The following is a 23,126-nucleotide window of genomic DNA, read 5'->3' as shown; positions in this document are numbered from 1 at the left end:
ATACGAAAGCTTTTCTTCCTTACATCAAAAGTGTCACTGACAAAATCGACAAAATTCTAAAATCAAAAGGAAAAAATACAAGATTTACCCCCCAACAAAAACTCTCATTCCTTGTCCGATCAATCAAAGACAACATTTCAAATGAACAACACGAGTTTATGAAATTCCTTGTGCAGACTGCCCCCCATTCTATATAGGTCAAACAAATCGTAGAATCCAAAATAGGATTTATGAAATTTAAGTCTATATCTCTCTGGTCTTTTTCATTTACATTTTATTTCCTTAGCCTGTTGGTACTGTTTTCCGAGTACCATTCTGCAATTGTCGCATCTCTCAGCTTTTGCACATTTTTGCTTCATTTTTTTCTATTTATTTTATTTTCTTTACTCGTATTTGAAATTCTAGCTCTTTGTTCTTCCATCAGAAGAGTTCCAGAATACCTATCGCTACTAATGTTGTGTAGGCTATACTTTCCTATCGTAGACATGAAAATTCGCTCTCGTCCTATTCTTGTATTCGTGTCACCTAATACAATCCTAATGTCATTTCTGGGACATTTCCTATAGGCTTGCTCTAGGTCAGCGAAGAACTGTTTTTTCATTTCCTCTGGTTTGGCATCAGTTGGGACATGCGAATTGATCAAACTGTAATTAAAGAATTTCGATTTTAAGCGCAAATAACACATTCTTTGACTGTAGGCTTTAAAGTCAACAATAAGGCCTTTTGTTCTTTGGTTTACAATAAATCCCACCCCATCCATGTGTTGGCTCTCATTACAGCTATTATGGAATGAGTTTTCTTGTCAAAAGTGCCAGTTACCGTCTCCTCCCATTTCCTGCGGTGCTAAAACATCTACTTTGTACGTATTCGCTATGTCTAGTAAAGATGTGAGTGCTCCAGTCATAGATACACGTAATGAAGTAAAATAGATGTATATTAAAAAAAACGCTTAAATGTACCTAGTACAAAACGCTAAAATAAAATAAATACACACAATAATCTTAGTGTAAGATTATAAAGCTTTTTCTGTGAATCTATCCGAAACTAATACTTTTATTGCATAACATGCAATACACTTTTATGCGAAACATATTGCATAAATATGCCTTATTTAAAATTTAGATAACCTATATTATATCTGACATAACTCTTACCTATACTGAATAGTCGGGAATTCATCAGGTGGAAACTAGCACAAAACAGGAATGCAACTGGTCTTGTAACATCTATAAGCATCCAAAATCCTATTGTTAAGTCCAATAAAAACCCAAACCAGTGAACAATAAAATATGCAATCTGTTCTGCATGCAAAACCAAGCTGAAAAGAATTAATATTAGCATTTGGCAATATCGTGTAAAAAGTAAAGAAGCGACATTTTTTAATTTAAACTTGCTTCTCACTTATCAAACTTTTATTCTCCAAATGTTATTCAATGCTATTCTGTTATCTTTGACAGCTTATGTCATACTTTCGTTACATTTTTATCTAAATAGTAGGTTATACCTGGCTAATCCACTAATAAAGGAATGTATATTTAATATTTTTAAAAGGCATTTTTTTAAAAAGGTATGTGTAATTATAATTTATTACTTTTAAAGTTGTTGATGTAAAACGTAAAAGTTTAAACTAAAACGTATATATTATAAACTATCGATAAAATACAAAAAAATTCCAAATTATTTTCAACTTAATTCCCAGCTTGTTTTTGCTCTGGTGGCATTTCCTAGAATATCGATAGATATGTTCATGAAGGGATGCAAGGGATAGTGATGCGCAACGTATAACCTCTCCTATCCAAATGTCAACCTCACCTGCGCGGGTGATGATCTTGATTCTGGTCATCCGGTGCATCCTGCTAGATAACAAACGAGGCTCTAACGTCCGAGTGATTGCCGGTATAAGTAATCCCCCAGTTACCTACCAACGGCTTCGAGCGGATGAGTTGGTAAGTGCTAGGGTACTTTTTTGTCCTAGGGTTGGAAAACTGGCCCTAAAGGCGGATGAACCGAGATCTAGGTCAACGGCGTAAGGATGTAGAAAGCAAGGAGAAACCACTACATTAACGATCCATATGGATATCTCTTGTACATCTATCATGGCTACAGCTTTATGAGTGAACACTACTGATCATGTATATCGGAGTGCAAGATCCGGCAGGGAAGGAATAACAACACAGAATCACGGGGCCTCCCAGGTCGTTAGCAAGCGAAACCCCCAAGTAAAAGGAAAGGATGCGCCTAGAAAAATTAAACTGACGCCGTAAAATGTCAAATAAACGAGCACCAAGTATATTACTCTGGAAATACAGAAGGTCAACATAAGCATGGCGTCGGAATAATTTTAAATAAACAAATAAACAAAGACGTTACGAATTTGGTTCCAATATCCGAGAGAATCATGTTCATTTATTTGGATTTATTCCCAGCAAAAACCAACATAATCCAAATATACGCACCCACAGCAGACAAATCAGACGAAGTAATAGAGGCTTTTTATTACGATTTAAGGAAAGTCCTAAGTAAGTTAAAAACCAATGAAGTAACGCTAGTTATGGGTGACTTTAATACCAAAATCGGTAAGGGTAGTTATGGTGAAGTAGTAGGTTCATGGGGTCTGGGTGAGCGAAATGAGAGAGGAGAACGCCTACTCACATTTGCTACGGAAGAAGAGTTGGTAATCACCAATACAGTCTTCAAATTACCACACAGAAGGTTGTACACATGGCGCTCACTCGGTGACACGCCAGAAAACATCACAAGAAACCAGATTGACTATATTTTAATAAATAAAAGATTCAAAAACTCAATAACATCAGTGAAAGCCTATCCTGGTTCAGATATTAAGTCAGACCATAACCCACTTGTCGCTAAGTTTCGTATGAAATTTAAAAAAAATCCACAAACCTAACACTATAAGATACGATTTCAAACAACTAAGAGATGATGACATAAAGCAAGAAGTACGGGAATATCTGAAAAGCAATATATCTAAGTCAAAAGTAGTTAATGATGTTGACACAGAAATAAACCACTTAGAAAACATTGGAAAGGAAATATTAGACCAATACCTGCGACCGAAAAAGACAGAAAAGAAAAAACCATGGATGACCGACGGTATATTACAGATGATGGACAGAAGAAGAGAATCCAAGCGGAAAGACTACATTGAATATCAATTTCTAGACAAAGAGATAAAAAAGCTGTCAGAGAAGCTAAAAATAGAAATCTGGAGAAAAGTGTGAAGAAATCGAGATATTGGAACGTAAACACAATTCGTTCAACCTCCATAAAAAAATCAAAGAAGCAGCAGGCATCTATAAATCAAAAAGGCCGGACACTTAACAAACGCTCAAGGAAATCCAATAGTTGATATTGAAGAAACAAAAAAAAATCTATTTTTAATATCCTTTTAAAAATTTATCACATCAGATGTCAATTAATAATAAAAGAAAATGGTCTACATATGCAGACCACGCGCTCTAGGCCGCTACAAAATACCACGTGCCTAACGTAGGGGTAACAGTTTATTGATTAATGTTAATTGTAATTACGACCTAATATCTAGTACAATTTGCTAAGTATTAGCAAATATTAACCATATGAGTCCTTCAAGTTAAACGCTGGTTAAGATGGACTCCCAGATATTTTACCTTTTCTTTTTGTTGCAAGAACTGACCATTTAATGCCACAGTTGGCAGGCATCTCTTCGTAGGGTGTAGGCGACATAAATATATTTAATTTCGTTTACTTTAATTCGCTGTTTTTAGCAAAGAGAAAGTAACACCCAAGTGGGCGTGCAAAATTTGATAAGCCATGACAGCTTTGTGAGATGCCATAACAGCGGTATCATCTGCATGTGTTACAGTGGTTATATTTTTGCTAGTGGAAAGATCGCTTGTTTTAGGCTACGAACATACCGAAGATACATGGATGAATGCGATGGAAGTCGAGTAGAGTATGGGTCACTTAAACCAGACAGACACACTGCGCATGCACCGACACAGACCCCAGACACAGTCCAATGTCGGTAAGCATTGGATCTGCATTACCGACCAACGCGTAACTTAGCATGGTTTCGAACCTTTAGTCGTGACCGAAACCATATGCAATGACGTTATTGCGTCAACTTGTAATCTTTTATTTTTAATTCTTTTTTTTATTATATATTAACTTCAATATTTAATTTTCTATTAACCATTTATTGTCAATATATTATTTTTAATTATTTAATTTTTTAAATTAAAGGAAAAAGTCTTCCAGAGGTAGGATTTGAACCCATATGAAATATTTACTAGACCAGCATACTACACGCGACACCACGGGCGATTAATGTTATGCGCTCAAAAGAGTATAATAATATAAATGCGGTTAGCTCTAGGAATTTAAAATATAGATACTCCTTTGATTACTGACAAAATAAGTGACTAAGATAAATTATACTAAGAGATAGAAAAAAAATTAGCAGGTTAGGTTCGCGAAATAAATTTAAAAAATTATAAACAAAAAAAAAGTATTATACCGACAATAATTAAGTATCGTCATTGCGGTAAAAACTCATTTATATTTTTTCTAATAGAAATTATTAATTATAAAAGAAAGTTATTAATTAGTACTAATAAGCGAAAACCATCATTGAGCCGACAAAATTGATTTGATATAAGTGGTAAACCACGATATAGGATTTTAAATCGATAACTTAAAGAAATATCAGTCTTTAGCTGTTGGATATTTAACGAGATGACCCCACTGGTTGACTTTAAACGAATATTAATATAGATACTACCCCGAGGATTCTACTTAACGTCTACTGCTTGGCAAAGGCGTACATTGACCTTTAATGAACACTGGTTAACACAGTTCTCTCATGCACATATATCTCGTACACTCCTCAATATAAACATACAATTTTTGTCACACTCTCCCCAATCAAACAAGCATTTCGAATGTTAAACAATAATTTTTAAGGAATTTATTCGCAACAGGGTACTCAGAAACTTCATCTGCCTAATACACTTTTTGCTATTCTGAACCATTGTCCTTTTAAATGCAATACAGATGAATGTCGTTTCACCCTGTCAATAAAACATTTTACTTTCACCCTCGTATACTTTAACTTTATTGTTGGAAAAACTTTTAAATATTCGGAATTTAATATCATTTATTTAATCTAGCTATGGAAATGGCACCAAAAATAATTTTTATGGACAGGGTTTTCAGAACTTTCATTTGGCATTTCATTTCAACTGACTAGTACGCATCCAGATCTGCACATTTCTCACCTCTTAGCCTTCTGATTAGTCTCCGAAGTTATCCTATTTTCTAATTGGTGAGTTAGTGGTCACGCCCACTTTTCACACTCACCAAGGTGACGAAAATAGGATAAAAGACGGTGCACTTTTTTCAAACAGCCTATTCGGTTCTGAGTCTAAACTAGATAAGACCTCTGGTTGGAGAATACCCATTTATGTTAAATCACTAGTTCTTTTACTCGAAACCTTGGAAGAGAATTAAACTTCTCTTCTGCTCCTCATTGTTCCAGCTTTGGTATTTTATAGTATTCTTTGGAATATTATTTGGTATTTAATTATTTTTCTTCTTTCAAGAATATTTCCATTTTATTGTAACTTTATTTCTGTTCGTTTATTTTACCATTGCTATTTACTTTGATATTTTTACCGATGCTATTTAACATTTTATTTTGCTTTGTCGTTTGACAACATTTATTTACATATTTTATGTGCTTATTTTCTCTGTCGCAACCTCGTTGCTCCAGAGCATTTTTACTTTACCTGTTGTTTTTCCAGCGTGTATTATTTATAATCCATTTTTCTATTACATCAAATTTTTACGAAGATGTAGAGACAACAACCTAATACCAAAGGGCTTGAAGTTACGTCCAGCATATTCAAGCAGAAGGTTGAACAACATTCTACATAGAGCCAGCTTGTCCATGATCCGCGAAAGGTTACAATATCATAGATGTAATTTATTTTTTGTTGAACAAGATATTGTAAGTATTGAAGATTTACTTTTCGATATGATATCAAATTCTGATTTTGATCAAATTATTTTTAGTTTACATATAGTATATGAAAATTCATATATTAAACAAAGAGATATACATTTAAATAAATTTAATATTCTATTAGAACAAAACAGTATACACACTTTAGATAACCTAAATAGAAATAATGACATTTTAGCTAATTTTATATTTCTATTATTCTAATCCTACTTCATACTTGTGTATATATATATATATATATATATATATATATATATATATATATATATATATATATATATATATATCTACGGCATAAAGTGGACTCCGCCCATGTTAAAATTCAGGTTCAAGTGAGCTCCGTGGTCAACTGGACACCGATATACGGAGCTCACTTGACCATTCCATAATATTGGATCTGTCGATTCGTCAACATGTATAGTTTCATAATTTTTAAAAATTTTGTGGATCCCTTAAGTACCCCCGTATCATGAATGTATATTGCTTAGTTCACGTGTATATCTTGTAGGGGTCGTTCAGATCTTTTTCACTGTATATTGGAACCATAGGTATATCGGTTTAAGTGAGCTCTGATAGTTTGGCAACTCTGCCATTAACTACCTGTTTTTGGTAGGTACGTGCTTTTCTAAAAATAGCTTTATAGATACAAAAGGATTTCGTTACCAAATTGGATTTTTTTCGTATGCGGAAATTTCCTAATATATTTTGTTAACGTGAGTATGTCTTCATACGTTTTATTTAAGAATTTGATAAATAAGAACTTGTTTATTTCATCCAATGTTTTATGATATCTTGTATACAGATTTTTTATTATTTTATTTCTGGTTTTATCTGTGTACTACATATAATTCTGGATAGAAGGTTATCTCAAAATAAATATTTAAGTGCTTAAATAGATATTTTTGTGTAAAAATGGATAGTAGTGCACAAAAAAGGGAAGAATGCTTAATTTATCTAACAAGAATTATACCACTTCACCCATATTACATACTTCTGAATGTTTTATCTCCTATTTAGGGGTCATATGTAGTCAATATATGTGTAGCTAGTGTCAAATTTGCATTGATCTTTATAAGTAATATCTTACTGACTGTACTTTACATGTTGAGTTCAAATAAATAAACCTTCTCCCATTAGAAAAGAGCGATTTGAATGGCAAATTCAACTAAGAAAGTGTAATGAATGTTTTATTACCCCAGATTCACACAGGTTAACCGGTGTGTGCAGGCAAGAGTCCTCCTGGCAGATTTAAGGAAGATTACTACCATAAGGAAGTTCCTTTTGAGGGTTCAGATGGCGAGAAGCAGCTTATTTTTTTTCTATATCTTGCAGATTTGTTGATCTAGCCAGTTTTTCCTAGATTCTAGTCATAAAATGGGTTGTTATTCGTTCAATGGATGTTACGAATCTAGACTTTGTTTCTTTTGTTCTCTAGCTACTTATCTTCGGATATTAGGTGGATTAATAACTACGATATTGTAGAGCTTATGTATGGATGAGTGTCTTAATATCCGCTGAATTTGGCTGACTAATTGATAGCTAAATCTACGTGTCAAGTATGTATTGATGTCACCCATACAAGCAAGGTATATTCGGGAGCAGAAGCATAGAGTTCAAGCGTCTACGTTTTAAGAGTGGAAGGATGTGCTTCCCATTTTTAGCTGACAAGTTCGCAGAGAATAATATTTTTCTGGTTCTAGTTTGCCATTTAGTTTTAAACAAAGTTCTGTAAATTACAAAATGTGTTTAATGATTTCATGACACTATTGGTTCAGGTATATGTTCAAATTTGTGAAAGCGTCTCTGTTAGGGACATTGAAGGAGCACACCTAAATTTTTCCAGGGTTTGGCTTAAAATTGATTTATAATCTATTTTTATTGTGTTTAAGATATGATTTAGATTTTTCTCCACTTCGGCAACAAAAGTTTTTGGTTGTGCAACAATAGATGTATCATCTACATAATAAAAGTCCTAGTATTTACTGGTATGGGTTGTGTAAATGTTATACAGTGTAGGTGCCATTACGGTACCCCAAAGGAAACCGTTCTTCTACGTTCTCCATCTTCATCTTTTCTTACCATTGAGTGATACGGAAAATCTTCTGTTGTTCTATTACCTAAGGGGATATCACATAGATTTTGGAGAAATGTCCTTTAATTTAAGGTGTCGTAAGCAGAATTTAGATTGACAAATACCACTCCTTATGTCTGATATTTTTTATATCCGTCTTCGCTGTGTTGGGCAAGATTTAGTATGTGTGACGAACATGATCTACCCTGTCATATATAGCCACTTTTATCTTTAAATTTAAGTTTTTCTTCTATTATACGTTTATATTAAGGATCATATGCAGAAGTATTGTGTATAGCTGAAAAAATAAATAGATATATTGACCGATAGCTTTTGTGGTCGTTGGGGTTTTTGTCAGGTTTAAGCAAGGCAACAACTTTGTCCTTGCTTTGCATGTCTACAGACTTTGGATATTAGTCATTGTTGTATTTTTTTGTACAAATTTTATAATTAGTTTTGTGTTTAGATCCTCAGTCAGGAGTCGTAATATTGTTCATAATATACGTGGATAGTGGATCCAAACTCAACATCGTTAAAAGGTTTCTTCAGCTGACTGGTTTTGTCCTCTCTCATTTTAAGTTTATCTTTGCTTCTTTGCCGGCATTTATTATGTTTATTTCCTTATTTTCAGCGATCAGCTTAATACCAAATACCCTAGGTTTGGCCCTCTATTTGCTTCCTGCAGTAGAAATACGTCACATTTGTGTTAAGCGTATATGTCTGATAAGCTTAAGTAAAGTAGAGTGTGTTTATCTGTAGATATGTCCTTAATATTTATAGACATAAGTAGAATAGTTGGTCCTAAAAAGGACCGATTTGACAAAAATTATATTGAACGGGTGATTGAAGAATTAACCGATTAAATAACTATTCATTATCCAGAGTAAGAGTACGCTCGATTGCGGTGGTCTTATTGTAACTTCAAATTTCGTGAAGGCTTCTACTTTGAACTCCATAAAAATTTAAATTTTACATACTGTTACTTTTAGACGATATTTCGAGTCAGATTTGTTTAGTAATAACTGTACTTAATATAGTCTCTTTGTGAAAAGTAAATGAGCTTGTAATATCGGTTTACAACTCATATATGGATAATAAGGAAATAAACAGGTTAAAATGTGACAACAAATTGCTATATAACAGTACGACGCAATATTCATATGCTGTGGCAAAATCATCATATTTGGGTGTCATATTTCAATCATCATATTTACATTGATATTTATGTGGCAATCAGCTGTAAAAGTCATTGCCTTTTTTCCTGTCGTATCATATTTTAGCATATCATATTTTGAGTGAAATTGATCCTAAATTCGTCTAATACTATTAAGTTTTTAAAACAGCTGTGTTTTTATGCTCATTCGTTCACCTTTTGTAAACCAGTCTGTGTAAATAGTAAATATAAGGGATGTATATAATCTTTTCATTTTGTAATCTTTTCGTTTCATAATTATGATGCTGAGCAGTGACTATACCGTTCTGACGAGACCTAAGGAGGTCGAAATACGTATCAGCGGTTGTCGCTGCATTGTATCGAAACAAAAATCTAATACCGTCATTCTATTCTAATTATGTCTATAAATATTAAGGGCATATCTAGAGATAAAAGACACTTTACTTTACTTAACCTTATCAGGCATATGCGCAAACCTAGGGTATTTGGTATTAACCTGATCGCTGAAAATCACATAATAAATGTGAAAGTGCTATCTCTGCCGGCAAAGAAGCAACGAAAAACTTAAAATGAGAGAGGACAAAACCAGTCAGCTGAAGGAACCTTTCAAGGATGTTGAGCTTGGGTCCACTATCTACGTATATAATGAACAATATAACGGTACTGACTGAAGATCTGAGCACAAATCTTATTATAAAATTTGAACCAAAAATACAACAATTACTGATATCCAAAGTCCGCAGAAAAACAAAGCAAAGACAAAGTTGTTGCCTTGCTTAAACCTTGCAAAAACTCCAACGACCACAAAAGCTATCGGTCAATATATTTATTTTGTCAGCTCTACAAAATAATTCTCAAGAGGTAAAACAGAAGAAAACCTCAAATTAAAAGACAAAGATTGCTATAGACAGGGAAGATCATGTACGTCACAAATACTAAATCTTGCCCAACACAGCAAAGATGGGTACGAAAGATATGAGGTATGAGGAGTGGTAGTTGTCAATCTAAGCAGCAATTTGCAGCTTACGACACCTTAAATAAGAGGGCATTTTTTCAAAATCTATATGATATCTCCTTAGGTGAAGCGTGCATTTCCATAACGTTGTAGTGCCAATATGCCTCATTTGGTTTTTTTAAGTTAAATGAGTTGCAAGTGCCATGTTCCATCGCCTAAAATTTATTTCATGTCGATATGGCTAGCGACGGCGTGAAAAGTGGGGATAAAGTAGCGGTGCAAGTCATAACGTTGTAAGTATCGTAGTGCAATTCTGTTAAATGTAGAGTGGCGCATCAGTTACTAAATTATTTTTGTTTGGACGTGTTGGGTTGGGTTTAAACATAAGTATTTAGAACGAATATGGATGAAACTACAGAAAAACGGTCCAAAAAGAAAAGAAGAGTTGTTGATAGTTGGAAAAAAAATAAAACCAAGAAAAATCGAAGAATATTTTTCTCTAGTCAATAAAAAGACCGTTACAAAGAAAATGCCACCAGCTGATGTAAGTATGGTTTAAAGAGATACCTATCTAAATAGACGTTAAAACATAAATAATTTTTTTTTGTTTAAATCTATCTAAATAATCCAAAATTGTTTTAGGTAAAATGCAAGTGTCCACTAGCATGTAGATCCATAAGACTGGAATGCCTTGTTGAGTTGTACAATCATTTCTATGAAATGGCTGATTATAGTAAGCAGCAAAGTTACCTACAAAGGTTTATTCATCCCCAATTAATCAAAAGGAGACGTCATGGTCAGTACGAACATCCCAGTGAAAGTAGGAGAAAGCACTCTTTCACCTACCATTTACTTTTGCCTGGAGGATCTGAAATAAGGGTTTGCCTCAAAACATTTTGTAGTACGTTTGCCGTAACTCCAAGAAGAGTGCAACTTTTGGGAGAAAAAATTCTTGATGGTAAAATGGATATGTCAGAAAAACGAGGAGGGGCTCGACAAAATATTTTCAAGACTGTCTGGACTAACAAGATTATAGAGCATATCGAAAGTTTTCCAAAAATTGAGAGCCACTACGCAAGGGCGAAAACCCCGGATAAGCTCTTCTTGTCACCGGATTTAAACGTAAGTAGAATGTACCGTGCATTTTTAGAGAAATATTGTGCGGATTATCAGCCGCCTAACAAACCACCAGTGACTAGACAATGGTATAATGAAATTTTTATATCAAAATTTAACTTATCTTTTGCAAGGCCTAAAGTAGATACATGCTCCACATGTGATAGTTTGGCTGTTCAAATAAAATCAGGATAAAGCTGCTGTAACAGAACAGGAGCTTCACCATCGGAGAGCAGAGGCTGTTACAAAAGCAATGTCAACTGAGACCAAAAATGCATGTACAAGTAATTGCTATGTTCTTTCCTTCGATATGCAGCAGCAAATGCACATTCCCCAATTAACTCACTCCGAAATGTACTATTCACAACAGCTTGCAGTGTGTAACTTAGGAATTCACGATTCCATCACAGGAAAGGGATTCATGTGTTTATGGACTGAGGACTTTGGGGGAAGGGGTACCTTGGAAATTAGCTCCTGTTTATATACTTACCTTACTAAGGAAATTGGCAATCACGGAAAGAAAAAGCTTATTTTGTGGTCGGATAATTGTGGGGGTCAAAATAAAAATCAGTTCATGATCGCCATGTATTTGACCATACTAGCAAATAACGTTTTTAAAGAAATTATTCATAAATTTCCTGTAAAAGGGCACACTTTCCTTAATTGCGACAGAGATTTCGCAATCATAGAAAAACGTAAAAAAGTGTGTAAGGCTTATACATTGATGAATGTTGTTAACATCATTACGAGTGCGGCCCAGAAAAATCCATTCTCGTGCATGGTGGTTAAGGACTTTTATGATTTTAAAACCGTTGCCTGTGATAAACTAAGCACAAAGAAGTTATAAATTTCAACAGCTACGCAGCTTCGTCTTACAAGAGAGAAATTTGGTACGGTGATGGTGGCTAAAGGACATAGTGAGCTCGCTGGATGGAGTGAGACCAATGTACTCAAATCTGGAGTTACATTAGAAGACTTTAAAATTATAGACCTTCAAAAAACTAGAACTCACTTTGGTATCCCAGAGAAAAAAAGAACAGATATTGAAAAAATGCTCCCTTATCTTCACGATGATGCCAAGAAGTATTTTAAAGAAAAATTTGGTCAACCAGGGCAAGTTTCTACTGTAGGAAACAACGGTTAAAAATCTGGCACTTAAAACGTTTTGACTTGCAAACCTGATGGCACTTACAACGTTTTGACCTTAGACAGATTTTTGAATTTTTTTTTAAGTAAGCTTTGTTTATTGTTCCTTTGCGGTATGTTTGTATTATATAATAAACTTTGATCAGATAAAAGGCATATATCGAGCACAGTTTAATTAAATCTTGCCCAAGTACTTTCGATCCCTAGATCATCTTCAGGGGCATCTGAAATAAGCCAAGAAACGTTTTTTTATAACCAAAGAAATTGAATAACTTCGATAAAAACTCGAAGTTTTATGGTTGAAAAAAGGTTTTTTATATGATTAACGTTTATAGACTTACTTCGTCAATTGTGGCCTATCCGGCAAGAACAAGATGTCATAAACATAAAATTGTACATTACACTACACTACAAATAGACAAACAAACACTTTAAAATAATTTAAGGGAGGCTACATTGCTTGAAGAAGTCGGAGACAGAATGGCTCCTGATCTAACGGAAATGTTGGGGTGACATGTGACAAATGACAACTTGGATGAGCAGTCACAATCATAGATATGTGATCTGCACCTTTTACAATTCTATGAAACTAAGTATTGACCGAAAGTCCAACTGACACTACTATAGGAGATCACTGATGAAAAATAAAAATTATATAGAATATTTTTAAGTAAATTGAATAATCCAGATCTCACACTCAAACATGTCTGTAATAATTAAGGTGTTAGTTTGAGAGCAACTGAAATAGACGAAAAGTAAGAATGCAAGAAGCGGACTAAACAATATGTTAAACAGTGGGTGGTTGACTACAATAAAATGGTCTACCAAGCACTATCTGTAATATAGAAAGGAAGAGATCTGACTATGTAATTAAAATACTAATAATTGAAAATCAAAATGGAAAGCAAAATATATAAATGGGGTGTAATCCAAGTAGTTCAGTTGAACCCACAGTCAATGGTATAACTATAAAATTACTATGGATGTGCTCAGTGCAGGAAGTCTAAACAGTCGAGCTGGGTCCCCTACGAGGTGAAGCTGTAATAAAGTTTTTAAAAATAGGTTTAAATTTAGTACAATTTAAATTAATTTGAGTATTAAGACAGTGAGAGTTTTCATTCGTTTCCCTTGTAATTTCCAAATCTTCCAATAAATCCAACTCCATATAGTTTTTCTTTCTACTAATGTCATGTAAGATAGATGAACCAGTGTTGATGTTAAAATTGTGTTTACTGGATAATAAGTGTTGACCAAAACTTGAAGAGTTTGGTCTTTTCAAATGTTCTGAAACTCTAGTGGATAACTTTCTAATGGTTCTACCTACATAAGAGGCATCACAATCATCACATTTTAATTTGTAAATACCACTTTTGTCAAGTGTGTTCATCCTATCTTTGGTGTTGATTAAGAAGGAACCTAAGGTGTTGTGTGACTTGAAGGAAATTTTGATGTTATCGATTGTAGAAGTAAAAAGTTTAGATATTTTATTGGAAATGTTGCTAATGTAGGTGAAGGAGAAATATCTGGTGTTATTTGAAGCAGTAGGTTGAAGAAAACATTGTGATGAATATGCAAGCTTTTCTGCAATTTTTAGTTTAGCTCTATTTAGAAGCTTATAGATAATGTTAGGATCATAACCATTATTGAAAGCAATTTGTTTAAGAGTGTTAAGTTCTGAATTAAAATTATCATTAGAAAGTGGAAATTTGAGTAACCTATGAATGTAACTGTTGAAAGCAGCCATTTTATGTTGGGTTGGATGATTAGATGTATCATGTATAACATGATCTGTTTGGGTAGGTTTTCTGTAAATATTGTACTCTAAAGAATCTTTATTACGGGAAATAGTCATATCCAAGAAGTTCAACTTTTTATCAGATTCTGGTTCCAGAGTAAAAGAGATGTTGGGATGGAGGTTATTAAGATCATCCAGAATCTGTAAAGCATCATCTTGGGTTCCCTGTATGAGAGCTATACAATCATCAACATACCTTGACCAAAAAGACTTTTAGACGTTTAGACTTCCTGCACTGAGCACATCCATAGTAATTTTATAGTTATACCATTGACTGTGGGTTCAACTGAACTACTTGGATTACACCCCATTTATATATTTTGCTTTCCATTTTGATTTTCAATTATTAGTATTTTAATTACATAGTCAGATCTCTTCCTTTCTATATTACAGATAGTGCTTGGTAGACCATTTTATTGTAGTCAACCACCCACTGTTTAACATATTGTTTAGTCCGCTTCTTGCATTCTTACTTTTCGTCTATTTCAGTTGCTCTCAAACTAACACCTTAATTATTACAGACATGTTTGAGTGTGAGATCTGGATTATTCAATTTACTTAAAAATATTCTATATAATTTTTATTTTTCATCAGTGATCTCCTATAGTAGTGTCAGTTGGACTTTCGGTCAATACTTAGTTTCATAGAATTGTAAAAGGTGCAGATCACATATCTATGATTGTGACTGCTCATCCAAGTTGTCATTTGTCACATGTCACCCCAACATTTCCGTTAGATCAGGAGCCATTCTGTCTCCGACTTCTTCAAGCAATGTAGCCTCCCTTAAATTATTTTAAAGTGTTTGTTTGTCTATTTGTAGTGTAGTGTAATGTACAATTTTATGTTTATGACATCTTGTTCTTGCCGGATAGGCCACAATTGACGAAGTAAGTCTATAAACGTTAATCATATAAAAAACCTTTTTTCAACCATAAAACTTCGAGTTTTTATCGAAGTTATTCAATTTCTTTGGTTATAAAAAAACGTTTCTTGGCTTATTTCAGATGCCCCTGAAGATGATCTAGGGATCGAAAGTACTTGGGCAAGATTTAATTAAACTGTGCTCGATATATGCCTTTTATCTGATCAAAGTTCATTTATTCGAGCATTCAACCTTATATTTATTATATAATACCTTTAAACTAATCCTTTTTCAGTATGTTACATTATAAGAAATAAACATGTTCGATAAAAAACTGTTTTTTACTCCTCCTGAAAAATTTATAATTTGGCACTTACTACGTTATGGAAATGCACGCTTCAGGTAATAAACTTACTTGTTTTACTAGCGTATGCCTACACAACAGAAAATTTTTGGTATCTCTTAATGGTAAGAATAGCATATGGAGAACGCAGAAGAACGGTCTCCTTTGGGGTAGCGTAATGGCACCTACACTGTATAAAATGTACACAAGCCATCAACCCATACCAGTAAATACTAGGACTTTTATTATGTAGACGATACATCTACTATTGCACAACAAAACTTTTGTTGCTGAAGTGGAGAAAAATCTAAGTCATGCCTTAAACACAATAAAAATAGACTATAAATCAATTTTAAGCCAAACCCCGGAAAAAGTCAGGTGTGCTACTTTAATGTCCCTAACACAGACGTTTTCACAAATCTCAACATCCAATAGTGTCATGAAATCCTTATAATCTGGACTTGCTATAAATACCTTGCAGATAGTTTGTATCTCACTTAGTCATTCACAGAACTTTGTTTAAAACTGAAAGGCACACTAAGGACCAGAAATAATATTCTCCGCAAACTTGTCAGCTAAAAATGAGAAGCACATCCTTCCACTCTTAAAACATAAACGCTTGCATTCTATGCTTCTGCTGCCGAATATACCTTGCCAGTATAAATGACACCAACACATACTTAACACGTGGATTTAGCTATAAATTAGTCATCCAAATTCAGCGGATATTAAGACTCACATCCATACATAAACTCTACAATATCGTAGCTACCAAGACACCTAATATCCGAAGATAAGTAGATAAAGAACGAAAGAAACAAAATCTACATTCTCAACATGCACTACACGACAATAAGCTCATTTTATGACTAAAATCGAGAAAAAACTGGCCAGATCAACACATGTGCAAGATATACCAAAAAAAGGTCCTCCTCGCCATCTGAACCCTCGAGAGGACTATTGCCTGCAAACACCGGTTAACTTGTGTGAATGTGGGGTGGTAGAAGATTCTTCACACCTTCTTAGTTGACTTTGCCATTTAAATCGCTCTTTTCTGAAGGGACAAGGTTTAATTATTTAAAATGAACATGTAAAGTACAGTAAGTAAGCTATTGCTTATAAAGATCATTGCAAATTTGACACTAACTCCACTTATATTGATTACATATTACCCCTAAATTACGTTACCATTCAGAAGTGTGTAATATTGGTAAAGTGGTATATTCTTGCTAGATAAATTAAGCATTCTTCCCTTTTTTGCAGACTACTACCCATTTTTACACAAAAATATCTATTTTAGCACTTAAATATTTATTTTAAGATAATCTATCCAGAATTATATGAAGTACACGAATCAAACCAGAAATAAAATAATAAAGAAGCTACAAGATATCGTAAAACAATAGATGGATGAAATAAAACAAGTTCATATTAATCGGATTTTTAAATAAAACGTATAAAGACATACTCACCTTAACAAAATGCATTAGGAAATTTCCGCATATGAAAAAAAACATCCAACTTGGTAATGAAATCCTTTTGTATCTATAAAGCTATTTTTAGGAAAGCACGTACCTACCAAAAACAGGTATTTGATAGTATACATATCTATTACATACTGTAATGCGTATGAATAATAACAAAAATAAGGAGTCCGTATGCGGCTTAATCGCATAGTTGCCAAACTATCAGAGCTTACTTGAACCGATATACTTATGGTTCCAATATACAGTGAAAAAGATCTGAACGACCCCTATAATATATACACGTGAACTAAGCGATATACATTTATGATACAGGGGTACTTATGGGCTCTACAAAATTTTTAAAAATTATGAAACTATACATGTTAACGAATGCACAGAGCAAATATTATGGAATGGTCAAGTGAGCTCCGTATATCGGTATCCACTTGACCACGGAGCTCACTTGAACCTTAATTTTAACATGGGCGGAGTCCACTTTATACCGTGTAGATATATATATATATATATATATATATATATATATATATATATATATATATATATATATATATATATATATATACATCTAGCGGTTAATGTAAGCTCTGTTCTAAAACGGTATTATACTAACTCCAGTAGAATATACACCGTGTATATTATTATCTAAGTAGCGCTTTATGTAGACTCCGACCAACATGTAGCATTAAGTGGACTCCACAATAGGATAAACCATTTTTGGGATCCGTATTTACCATGTTGCGTACATTTCTAAACTCCTGAGATGTTGCCAATAATTATATTAGTAGTAGATTTTCAAATTTTACAGCAGGTACATTTTAACACTTGAAATTTATTTAAATATCCATCAATTTAGTCATGAAGGAATTTCAGGATTATTTGGCTAATGTAGTTAAATATAAATTGTTAACCGACACATAACTTTATTTTACTTTTTAGTTTTAATAAACAAGGCGGTAATTTATATTACTTATTTTATATATTTTTAAACATAAGATAGTGTCTATTATAAACTTGGAAAAGTTAAGTTTCCATTTTTATTAATTAGTATTTTTTATTAAAAGGCATTGTCACTAAAACATTTAGTTCATAAATGTACGTAGATCGGATAGAGTAATCGTGTAACAGTTTATGAAATTAGAGGCCCCTTCGGTAGGATTATAATGTTTGTTACCCTATTAATTAAAGAAAACTCAGACAACAGGGAGATCTTTATAATTTTTGGATTACTGCAGTTTATGACATGCAATATTTGTTTCATAGCGTAGTTGAATTTAAACTACAATAATTTATAAATCAATCTTTAATAACATACTTTTTTACGGTCTAATTTCAATAGATATGTCGATTTTTAATTAAAATATTTAATGCATTAAAGTCGCGTAGAGATTTTCACTAAACATTTAATTTTAAAACTATTATAATAAGTCCAAGATAAGTATAAAGTCTAGGGAATTCAATATCCCACTATGGATTTGTTTTATAGACTATCGTAAAGCGTTCCACAGAGTCAAATGGATACACTTATGACTGATACTAAAAGAATTAGGTGTACAACAACACCTAATTTTGCTTATAACTGAACTGTACGAACACACTACTAGACCATTTAAACTAACATTAAAAGAAGATTGAAAATCAAAACGAAATATAAGTATATGGGAAAAATTTCTCAAACGATATTAATATTAAAAGGGACTTTAAAGAGCATCTGACAAAGCATGCTAAACCTTAAGGCGACTAAACCACACAAAATGGTTATTTGAGAAAAATGATAGCTCGTTCCAGAAAGAATTGTAATATAACATTAATGTAGATTAAGAAGAAACGCTGAAGAAAAAAACAGTAGCGGTTAGCCTAAATAAAGAAAGGCAAAAAGAAGATGTAATTTGATGTTTTGAAAAATCTGATCCGAAAACTGTATGAAAAACATTTCATAGTACTTATAGACATCGAGCGCGGCGATGCCTCTGCCGTCTGGCGGCCTATATCGACTTTTACTACCATTTGACTATTTGTGTACGATTTTGTGTATGGTTAAGGGGCACACCACAAAAAGTGTTTTTATTTTCTCTTTTGTTTAACAATTAAAATGTATTGCTATACTTCTAGATGTTCCAATACAATAAAGGATAATAAACATAAAGCACAGGGTACAAAATTTTATTATTTTCTATGCGCTAGTTATTATAAACACATAAGCTATACTATAATTAAAAACTATGACCACTATGAAAAAAATACGGTAGACTATGACTACATTTGTGCTTTAGCACTATAGTAAGAACAAGATAAAAATCTAAATTTCTACATAATTATATTAACAAGAAATTAATAAAACTTTTGTTCGTTATTAGTAATTTCGTTATCTTAGAATATATTATGAAAAATGTTATTGATATTACAGTATCAGATGATAGGAATATAAAAATCAAAAACAACTTACCTTTTCAAAACAACAATCAATCACTTCATTTTATCACGAAAAATTTAAAAATTGCAATGTAATTGAACCCATTTTGTGAGCTATAGTTACATTGATACTTATGTGGCAATTAGCTGTAAAGTCATTAGTCTTTCTCACCGTATCGTATTTTCCTAATATTTTTTGTAGGCAAGCGGTTTAGTTTGTGTAATATAATATCCCCAATTCCTCTCATAATATTTAGTTTTCAAAACAGGTGTTACGCTAATTCGGTCACATTTTTTAAATAACTTTGCAGTACATTTGAAAATAAGTCGACAGTTTTCCTTGAAGTCTTTACTTGTATATTAGTCCTTGTTAAATTAATTAGTTTATTAGGTAAGCCTAGTTCTGCCATGGTATTTTATAGTTTTATTCTTATGATTATATCAGTGCTTGTTTAAAATCTATAAATTACTAGTTTAATGTTTTTTTTTGTATTCCCAACATTTCTCATTAACTGCCTAATAGTGAATAATTGATCAACGATTTATTAGTTTTTCTAATTCCACACTAATAGTCTCCTATTTGATAGTTCACCTATTCACTCAATCGTTCCAGGTGTATCAGAAAAAATACTGTATATCCTAATAATTAATAGATATATAGCTTATATCGCTATAGTTTGTGCAGTACATTTTATTACTCCTTTTGTGTATGGTATGCTTTTCAGCAAGTTGGTACTTGCTCTTACTTCTAAATTGACAGATCAGCTGTTTAACTGCCTGTACTGAACTTTCTTCTTCATTTTGCAAATATATATAAAAATTAATAAAACTCCAACATACCGTAGACTAAAATATGGATACCCTATACTATTCAATCAACGGAAATACTAAGATCACACGGGGAGAATATTATTGGTTATTTCTGGTTTCGTCACAATTTACACTAAAATTACTAACAAGAGAGTGCTCTTACTTTAAAATTGATATATAGAACCAACAGATGCTAGTCATATACCATCAGTACTAATAAAATGGAAACTATCAAATTAATGTCAATTTCATTTAATCAAACGTACTAACCTTAAAAATGGTCATTTAAGGAAACCCGCCTCAAAAATATTGACAATAAATTAAAAATAGTTTAAGCGTTATAAAAGTAACAGAGCAGCAAAGCTCACAGCATGAGAATAGTGCCTTGTACTTTTACATAGCAATTTGTTCTCACAATTTTATAGTTTTTCGAAAAATGAACTGCGATTAAAAGATTAAAACGTCAAATAAAATGTAAAAACGTAAATGTAAATTTTTAAATATAAAATCTTCAATTTAGAAATTGAACATTCTTAATAAATGTATAATCTAATATTTAAGCCTGTTTATGTTTTACATACTTGGAAAACACTGAACAGACAAATATTTATTCTTTTATATACTAGGTTCTAAAAAAAGTGTACTAAAAACGAATAAATATTATCTACCAAGTGTTTTATTCCAGTTTCATATGAAAGCACTAGATCTTAGATATCATAAATTTCGTCATAGGTGCTAATTTAAAATGAAAACCAAATGATAGAGCATATAGTGAAATATAAATATCTTAGCCCTCTATTGCCCGACTTTTTTTGTAAACTTAAGAGAAAATGTTTTAATTTGTATATGTGCTCAAATATCCATCCATTTACAACTAGTATTTTTTTAGATTTTTTAAATTTTGTTTGGGGAGAGTTTTGGGAGTATTGCCCTCAGGCAACTGTGGGCAGCAAAAACTAACGAATTAAGTTATATACTTATTTATTATGCCAATCAAAAAAACAAATATTTGTAGTCGTAAAAGATAAAGCAACTTTACATTTATCGCACATTACTTTAGAAGTATTACAGCATCCTGGTTTTTTGCATCTTCCCTTTTTTTGAAAATACGGGCCAGTCGAAGGTTTGGTCAAGCCTAACTTCCTTCGGTGGTACAATAGCAGTAGGTCCTCTCTTCCGTTTTTTTACAATTTCGTTCTCAATTTCACTGAGCCTGGGACGTTCTTTGTTTTTGATCTGGTCAGTTCTTGCTAACAGTACGCTACATAAGTGGGACTTAAACTGTAACAAAGGCAACTGATTTTTCTTTCAAAGTAATCGCAATCACGACGATACAACAACCAGCTGTTAACAACAGCTAAATCCAGAAGGTGAAAAAATATTTTTAGATACCACTTTTTATATTTTATGTCTGTTCGGTAAAGAGCAATTAGTGAATCCATAAGATCGACACCTCTCATAAATTTATTATAAAATTTCACTGAATTTGGACAGCATACAATAATTCTTGATTTTTGTTTCTTATCCCACCTCTTGACTAACGAAGTAGGCTCAGAACCAACAAATGTACTAAGCAAATGAACCGGTTTATTATCGTATCAGTTTAACGCTGGTAGTCTTATGCCATCTACTGTAGCGTGCTTTTCTTCTACAGTACCTCTGCCCTGTTTCTTCATATTCTTGTCATCAGAAAAATGGCAATTAGGCAGTCTGTTTGGACGAACAGTTCCCAAACATTGCAGTCCACGTTTTTCCATTTTAATCTGCAACCGAATGATATTAAACCAGTTGTCAAAATATACTTTATAGTATTTGTTTGGTTCGACTATCTCACACAATCTTATTACTACATTACCGCTGGTGTCTACATTAGGTAAATGAAGAGAATGTTCAACAGTTCCTGTATATAATTCCCAGTTATAAACAATACCATTGCTATCACGCAAAACAAATGCCTTGTATCCCCATTTTTTGGGTTTATTCTTCATATATTGTTTTAAAGAATGTGCCCCTTTGAATGGTATCATTTGTTCATCAATACACAATTTTTCACTCATTGGAATACTCTGAAAATTTTGAAATGGACCGTTGATGAATGGTCTAATTTTGTATAACGTATCATTATTGTTGAGCATATTTTCGTTATTATTGAAATGAATTTTAGTTTTTATTTCTTCCCAGCGATTCCTAGATATAGTGTCAACTATTTGAGCTGGTCCAAATTTGCTTCGTACAAATCGTCTTCATTTTCCATTTTATTTGATCCTGGATCGATTGATATCTGAGTACCTATGGAAAATTCATTATCACTCTCTTATTATCACTGCCAAAGTCAGAGTCTTTGGATTCCTCGGATATTTACTGCTTTTCCCGTAGAACGTTTTTGTATCCATACTAAAAAAATAATTTAAATATGGTCCAGTGTGGATTCAAAGGAACATACCTGTTTTTTATCACAGTACTGAAACAGCACAATAAAATAAACAAATTTCAACGGTAATCAATATATAAATGCTGATATAATGCCTCGGTATATATTTTTATATAAATTGTACACAATTTATAACAATAAATCACTATCGAAAATACAAACTAATATGGCAGCCATGTCCATTTGACATACTGTTAAACATTTCCATATAGGTTTCGTCATAGGTTCATAGAGTGTATTAAAATGTATAACCAAATGTTGCCTCAAATTAACAGAGGGCATCTTAGAGTCGGAAATTGTTTTAAAAAAGTTTTCTGCATCAAAAGCTCCTTTGTTGCCTTGAGTACACACGGGGTTATAGAGGGTTAAAATAGCTGTATCGCGCGAGGATAAGGTTATTGATGAGAAAAAAAGACCTATCACTGAGGAAGTGAGATAGTAATTGGCAAACGCAAAGAGCACTTTAATTACATTAAATGAAATATGCATTACAATCTATCAT

General features: G+C 32.8%; 1 protein-coding gene across 2 annotated transcripts in view; it reads right to left on the bottom strand.

Moving 5' to 3' along the window:
* Positions 1–23,126, bottom strand: part of GC (gamma-glutamyl carboxylase) — a 996,199-nt gene that overhangs the window by 411,652 nt on the left and 561,421 nt on the right. For both annotated transcript variants that reach the window (XM_072545537.1, XM_072545538.1), the window contains one exon: positions 1,155–1,318. In XM_072545537.1, the coding sequence (XP_072401638.1) occupies positions 1,155–1,318 (164 nt within the window). The remainder of the gene's footprint in view (positions 1–1,154; positions 1,319–23,126) is intronic.

The sequence above is a fragment of the Diabrotica undecimpunctata genome, chromosome 1 (genome assembly GCF_040954645.1).
Source record: "Diabrotica undecimpunctata isolate CICGRU chromosome 1, icDiaUnde3, whole genome shotgun sequence".
Classification (NCBI taxonomy): Eukaryota; Metazoa; Arthropoda; class Insecta; order Coleoptera; family Chrysomelidae; genus Diabrotica; species Diabrotica undecimpunctata.
The sequence above is the reverse complement of the archived record's forward strand: the minus strand, read 5'-3'. Positions and strand labels throughout refer to the sequence as shown.